This window comes from Cebus imitator, unplaced genomic scaffold (genome assembly GCF_001604975.1).
Source record: "Cebus imitator isolate Cc_AM_T3 unplaced genomic scaffold, Cebus_imitator-1.0 Scaffold172, whole genome shotgun sequence".
In the NCBI taxonomy this organism is placed as follows: domain Eukaryota; kingdom Metazoa; phylum Chordata; class Mammalia; order Primates; family Cebidae; genus Cebus; species Cebus imitator.
Window position 1 is genome coordinate 1602003 of NW_016107487.1, and position 7749 is coordinate 1609751.

At 44.1% G+C, this 7749-nt stretch overlaps 1 protein-coding gene across 2 annotated transcripts in view; it reads right to left on the reverse strand.

Moving 5' to 3' along the window:
* The window catches only part of SLC3A1 (solute carrier family 3 member 1), a 46331-nt gene extending 44405 nt beyond the window's left edge, over positions 1 to 1926 (reverse strand). The window contains exon 1 of one of the 2 annotated variants that reach the window (XM_017544842.2): positions 1417 to 1926. In XM_017544842.2, coding sequence (XP_017400331.1) covers positions 1417 to 1840 — 424 coding nt within the window. In that variant the 5' untranslated portion in view covers positions 1841 to 1926. The remainder of the gene's footprint in view (positions 1 to 1416) is intronic. The other variant, XM_037744407.1, reaches the window with a different exon arrangement.
* Positions 1927 to 7749: the final 5823 nt, after the last annotated feature.

Sequence of the window (7749 nt, forward strand, 5' to 3'; positions counted from 1 at the left end):
AAAAAAAAAAAAAAAAAAAAGAATCTAGAAGGAGATTAGGAAGGCAGGGCCAGGAAGTGGTAAATGTATTTCTGGATTTAGGACTTTAGGTGTATTCAGTTAAAACATTGCTTTTGCTAAGCACTCACTGTGCAAAAGGCAGCAGGTAATAGGTCATGTGTCAGGGAAAGGGAGTCACTCAAGGCAGGATTAAAGATGCTAGAAACACATCCAAAGCAGAAGAGCCTGGGGTGGGGAGCCCATTGTCTGATTAGGGGGGCTAAAGAAAGAGTAATGAAGGCAATGGGTTTGAGCTGCACCCTGAAAGACAGATACACTCTTCTTCAATGACTGACAATGCAGGATGATTTTTTAAAACAGAATGATATGGCCAGGCACAGTGGCTCACGCCTATAATCCCAGCAGTTTGGGAGGCTGAGGCGGGCAGATCACCTGAGGTTGGGAGTTCGAGACAAGCCTGACCAACATGGAGAAACCCTGTCTCTACTAAAACTACAAAATTAGTCAGGTGTGGTGGCGAATGCCTGTAATCCCAGCTACTCGGGAGGCTGAGGCCGGAGAATCGCTTGAATCTGGCAGGCGGAGGTTTCGGTGAGCCGAGATGGCACCGTTAAACTCCATCCTAGGCAATAAGAGCAAAACTCCATCTCAAAAAATAATAATAATTTTTCACTTCTTTTTTGAGGCAGGGTCTCCCTATGTTGCCTAAGCTGGCTGGTTGAGAGCTTCTGGGCTCAAGCAATCTTCCTACCTCAGCCTCCCAGTGCAACTGCCATCATGTGCCACTACCCCTAGTTAATTCTTTACTTCAATTTTCTACTAATATGGACATGGTTTTAAACAATTGTTAATTCAAGTAATAATGAACGCACACTGCTGCACCTTTTCTCCTTCCCTTCCTTTTTTAGAATTCAAACTTTAAGACAGCCTGTACTTTTTAAAGATATCACTTGAGTAATTAATTTGAAAATATTATTTATACTCTATTCACTAATAAACTCCCAGCCACACAGTCAAACTAGCCACATTGTATACTAGGAAAGAAATTCCCAACTGCCATCCTGACATCTTCAACTGTAAAGTTCCCAGAAACAGGACATAGATTTTAGAAGGAAGGCTGCTCTGTGTAAGAAGTCAGAACTGATGACCGAACAACTATATGTAATTAGTGGGCAATAAATTAAACAACTCATTTGGCTCAAAGGCCTTCAGCAAATAGCCATTCAGCTAGAAAAGAACTGCTGAGTTCTGCTGAGCGATTTTCTAAGAATATCATAAACAAGGAGCAACTTGGCATGACCAGTCATAAGAGAATGTGCTTACTGAACAACCCAGGCGTAATTCCGCTCTGAGAAATGAAAGAACCATAAACCAGTCTCATCCTAGCACCCACCCTGAACTGTCCTGGGCACGTACCTTTCAGATCTCCGTTTCCATCCTTGTCACTGTCCTTGAAAGACCTCGGGTAGATCTGGTACATGGGCCCCTCCTGCCACCAGTCTAGGCACTTTGGAGAGAGGGCGATGATGGCTATGGTGGACGCGATGAGCACCAGCACAGAAGCCACAGTGAGCCAGAAGAGAATCTCCCGGGGTACCCGGTAGCGGGCCTGGCCAGAAAACTGGAACAGCACCTCCTTGGGCATCCCTGCGTAGGGCTGGACGCCCTTGAAGTCCAGGGAGGCAAGGATGCTCGTGGTGCTGTGCTGCAGGTTGTCGGCTGAGCTGCCTGGATCCGGGGCCTGCTCCAGAATGTCTTCATTATCGACAAAACCGTTGTTTTCCTGGCATCCCTTCATACTCATCCGGATGGAGTCTCTCTTGCTTTTATCCTCAGCCATGTCTCACAGACTTATGCCTTCGGAGTGCCTTCCTGCAGTAAGAGAGCTGAAAGAATGGCTTGCTGAATGCTTGGTCATGTTAATGAGCTTTACAGGCTTTATAAATAAACCTGGCTGGACAAAGTCCAACCAAGGAAGAAAGGGTAAAAGTACGGAGGTTTTAAAAAAAGATCTCAGGTTGGGCGGAGTGGCTCATTCCTGTAATCACAGCACTTTGAAAGGCCGAGGTGGGAGGATTCCCTGAGGTCAAGAGTTTGAGACCAGCCTGGCCAACATGGAGAAACCCCGTCTCTACTGAAAGTACAAAAATTAGCCAGGGGTGGTGGTGGGTGCCTGTAATCCCAGCTACTCAGGAGGCTGAGGCAGGAGAATCACTTGAACCCAGGAGGTAGAGGTTGCAGTGAGCTGTGATTATACCACTGCACTCCAGCCTGGGCAACAGAGTGAGACTCTGTATCAAAAAAAAGAAAAAAAAAATGGCTGGGCACGGTGGCTCATGCCTGTAATTCCAGCACTTTGGGAGGCTGAAGTGGGTGGGTCACCTGAGGTCAGGAGTTCAAGACCAGCCTGGCCAACATGGTGAAACCCTGTCTCTACTAAAAATTCAAAAATTAGCTGGGCCTCGTGGCACATGCCTGTAGTCCCAGCTACTCGGGAGGCTGATGCAGGAGAATCACTTGAACCCAGGGGGCAGAGGTTGCAGTGGGCTGAGATCATGTCATTGCATTCTAGCCTGGGTGACAGAGCAAGATTCCGTCTTTAAAAAAATGAAAAGTATTCTGGAGATGGAGAGTGGTGATGGTTTGATGGTTGTCTAACAGTATAAATGTACTTAATGCCACTAAAATGTTATATATGTTTTACCACAATTGTTTTTTAAAGCTTAAAGCTTTCTGTATTTAGCCAGGTATAAGAAAAATAACTATAGGGGGTGAAGTTATTTTTCATATACATGATTAAATAGAGAAAGTGGGAAGACAGCTTGAGCCCAGGAGTTGGAGATCAGCCTGGACAATATAGTAAGGCCTTATCTCTACAAAAAAATTTCTAAAATTAGCTGAGCATGGTGGGGCACCCACGTACTCCCAGTTACTCAGGAGGCAAGCTAAAGCGGGAGGATCACTTGAACCCAAGAGGCAGAGGCTGCAGTGAGCTGAGACCACGCCACGGCACTCCAGCCTGGGTGACACAGCAAGATTCTGTCTCAAAAAAAAAAAAAAAAAAAGGAATGTAATGATGTCCCTTTCATCAGTAGCACATACAGCTCTAGGAATCATTTGATCTGATAATGAGACTTTGTTTTCTTTTAACTGAGGTAGTTATCTGGGGCTCTAATCTTGTTTCTTTTGTGGAGTGGTTTAGAAGCACTGTATAGTATAGTTGTATAAAGGAATGAGCTACTTGATCTTGGACAAATAATTTTCAAAAATGACTAAATCCCAATACTTGGCTCATTGAATGCATCCAGTGATACCTATCATTATTATTAATTATGCCAATTAAATATTTTTATTTATTTATTTATTTATTTATTTATTTAATTTTTTTTTTTTTTGAGATGGAGTTTCGCTCTTGTTACCCACGCTGGAGTGCAATGGCGCGATCTCGGCTCACCGCAACCTCCGCCTCCTGGGTTCAGGCAGTTCTCCTGCCTCAGCCTCCTGAGTAGCTGGGAATACAGGCACGCGCCACCATGCCCAGCTAATTTTTTGTAGTTTTAGTAGAGACGGGGTTTCACCATGTTGGCCAGACTCGTCTCAAACTCCTGACCTCAGGTGATCCACCCGCCTCGGCCTCCCAAAGTGCTGGGATTACAGGTGTGAGCCACTGCGCCCAGCCTCTTCTGCCTATTAAACCTCTGCTCATGGCTAGACACGGTAGCTCACACCTGTAATCTCAGCACTTTGGGAGGCCAAGGCAAGTAGATCAACTGAGGTCAGGAGTTCAAGACCATCCTGACCAACATGGTGAAACTCCATCTCTACTGAAAATACAAAAATTGGCCAGGTATAGTGGCACATGCCCGTAATACCTGCTACTCAGGAGGCTGAGGCAGGAGGATCACTTGAGCCCAAAAGGCAGAGGATGCAGTGAGCCAAGATTGTGCCACCGCACTCCAGCCTGGGCAACAGAGTGAGACTCCATCTCAAAAAAAAAAAAAAAAAAGGAAATGTAAACAGAACATGAAAATGTGACCAATGTCACTATCAAATCTTACATATCCCACACATAAAAAGAATTAATGCAGGCCGGGCGCAGTGGCTCAAGCCCATAATCCCAGCACTTTGGGAGGCCGAGGTGGGCGGATCACGAGGTCAAGAGATCGAGACCATCCTGGCCAACATGGTGAAACCCTGTCTCTACTAAAAATACAAAAATTATCTGGGTGTGGTGGCATGTGCCTGTAGTCCCAGCTACTCAGGAGGCTGAGGCAGGAGAATTGCTTGAACCTGGGAGGCGGAGGTTGTAGTGAGCCAAGACTGTGCCACTGCACTCCAGCCTGGCATCTGGCGACAGAGTGAGACTCTGTCTCAAAAAAAAAAAAAGAATTAATGCAAACATATAAAATCAATAAGCAAATTACATTTAATCAGAGATTTCTTTTAATTGTCAAATTACATATAAGAAAGCAACATGGCCGGTCACGGTGGCTCACACCTATAATCCCAGCACTTTGGGAGGCAGAGGTGGGCGGATCACCTGAGGTCAAGAGTTCAAGACCAGCCTGGCCAAAATGGTGAAACCTCATCTCTACTAAAAATACAAAAATTAGCTGGGCATGGTGGCATGCGCCTGTAGTCTCAGCTACTGGGAGGTTGAGGCAGGAGAATCGCTTGAACCCTAGAGGCAGAGGTTGCAGTCAGCGAAGTTTGCACCACTGCACTCCAGCCTGGGTGACAGAGCAAAACTCTGTCTTAAAAAAAAAAAAAAAGTATAAGTCATTCCATTCCATAAAAGTACCTTCTGGATAGAATTAAAGAAATACCTTCTGAATAGAATTAAAGAAATACAAATTCAAATATGGCTAAGGTATAGGAAGATTAACTTTATTAATAGCCCAATCAATGCCCCCCCACCAACTTCCATGCCTTTCGTCCCATAGCTCCTTAGTCTCTTCACACAGACTCTGAATGTGGCCATTTGACTTATTTTGGCCAACGGCATAATAACAAACTTGACACCAAAGTCAATTTAAAAAGTGCTTGTGTGGGAGTCTCTCTGAGCCTACTCTGGCTCGGGAGGCTGCCCAGTAGAAAAGAAGAAGGAAGAAAAAGCTCTTGCCACTTCTGCCCCTCTTTGGTGCCTTGCCCTCATCATGAAAATATGCCAAGTTAGCCTGCTAGAGGATATGGAAGAATGCTGGAGACCTGTGAAACAGGGTGGAGTCTTCCCATTCAGAGTGTTCCCAGACCAGCCAGACCGGGGCCAGTGCATGCATTGCTCATGCATCTGAGCAAGCCAGGCCAGAATCAGCAAAACTGCCCAGCCAACAACTGTCCTGTCATGAAAACGAATAAACGATTGGGTTACTTTTTGTTGGCACTTCAAAAACAGCTTTCTTGAGAGATAATGAACAAACAATAAGCTATACACATTTAAAGTATACAAGTTACTAAGTTTGTTTGTTTGAGACAGAGTCTTACTGGATCACCCAGGCCCCAGGCTGGAGGGCAGTGTCATGATCACAACTCACTGCAGCCTTGGTCTCCCAGGCTCAGGTGATCCTCCTACCTCAGCCTCCTGAGTAGCTGCAACTATAGGTGCACACCACCATGCCAGTGAACTTAAAAAATTTTTTTTACAGACAAGGTTTTGCCATGTTGCCCAGGCTGGTCTTGAACTCCTGTACTCAAGTGATCTGCCTGCCTAGGCCTCTCAAAGTGCTGGGATTATAGGTGTGAGCCACTGCACCCAGCAATAAGTTTTATCTTGCGTGTACGCCTACAAAACCATCACCACAATCAAAATAATGAACATGTCCATCACTTGCAAACGTTTTCTCACGCCTCTTTGTAATCTCTCCCTCCTGCCATTCCCTATATCACACTCCCTGCCTCCATCCCAGGCAATTACTGATCTGCTTTCTATCACTATAGATTAGTTTGCATTTTCTAGAACTTTATATAAATTTAATATATATATTCCATATATATATATATATATATATATATACACACACACACACACACACACACATACATATATGGTATATACTCTATTTTGGTCTGGTTTCTTTTACCCAGCATATGTTGGGATTTATTCATCTTGATATATCAGTAGTTCATTCTTTTTATTAGCTAGTAAACTTTTTTAAAGAACAGTTTTTGGTTTACAGAAAAACTAAGTAGGAAATACAGAGCTGTCTCCCTTCTCTCCCAACTCTCCTACAGTTTACTTTACTATTAGCACCTTGCATTAGTGTGGTACATCTGATATACAATTGATAAACTAATATCAATACACTGTTATTAACGAAAGTCCACAATTTACATTGTTTCATTCTTTGTGCCATATATTCTATGGGTTTTGACAAACGTATAGTGACACATTCTACCATCACAGTAGCATACAGAATAGTCTCCCTGTGTGACATGGTAAAAGCCCCACAGAACTGCATACCTCAACCATATCTCGGCTTTCTGTTGAAACTGCTCTCTGTAACCCTAATGTGACAGGCAAACAGTCCAAATCCACACCATCTTGACCGCTGCGACTTGTAATAAGTAACTAAGGTCTGTAATTTCCACCCTACCCAGACAATGTGTAAACTAATGCTTATCTTGACTTCTCTGAACCACTTTTTAAAAATTTTATTTTATTTATTTATTTTTTTAAGATGGGGCTTCACCATGATGGCTAGGCTGGTCTTGAACTCCTGACCTCAGGTGATCCACCCACCTCGGCCTCCCAAAGTGCTAGGATTACAGGCGTGAGCCACCACGCCCAGCCCTCTGTGAACCACTTAAGTAACAATCGGAATGTCCAAAGTCCCCTGGCCCTAGGAATGTCAGAAGCCCCTTACCCTCATCTCCACCCAGGAGGTGATTTACGGAACACCCAAAGTCCACAGGCCCTCGGAATGTCTGAAGCCCCTCACCCCCACCCCTGCCCCTCACCCTCACCCCCAAGGTGGTTTATAGGCATAAAAGGTCTTGACACCCTCCTTTCGGGGCCACGGGTTAGAGAGACACGAGTCCTTCATGGCCACTGGCAATAAAGATCCTGCAATTTGGCATATTTTGTCTTGGTGTTGACTTTCTATGCTCGCTCCAGTACAACACCTGCCCTTAAAATCTTCTGTGCTCTACCTATTCATCCCTCCTTCCCTCCTCCCAGACCCCTTGTAACCACACAACTTTTTGCTGTCTCTATAGTTTTCCCCTTTTCAGAATGTTATACTGTTGAAATAAGACAGTATTAGCCTTTTCAGACTGGCTTTTTTCACGTAGCAAGATGCATTTAAGTTTCCTTCATGTTTTCTAGTTACTTGATAGCTCATTTCCTTTCCTTGCTGATTTCCTTTCCTTCCTTGTGCAGATGTACTGCAACTTATCTATTTACCTGCTAAGGGACATTTTAGTTGCTTTCAAGTTTTGAGAATTGTAGACAAAGCTGCTATGCACATTCAAGTTCAGGTTTTTGCATGGACTTCAGTTTTCAACTCTTCTGGATAAATACCAAGTAGTGTGATTGCTGGATCATGTAGTAAGACTATATTTAGCTTTGTTAAGAAACTACCAGATTGATTTCCAAAGTGGCTTACTTCATATCTTTTCCAGCATCTAGTATTGGCAGTGTTGTGGATATTAGCAGATCTAATAGGAGTGTAGTGGTATCTCATTGTTTAGCTCATTCAATTTTTATTGCTAAGTTCCATTTTAAGACTATACTACCGTTGGCTGGGCGTG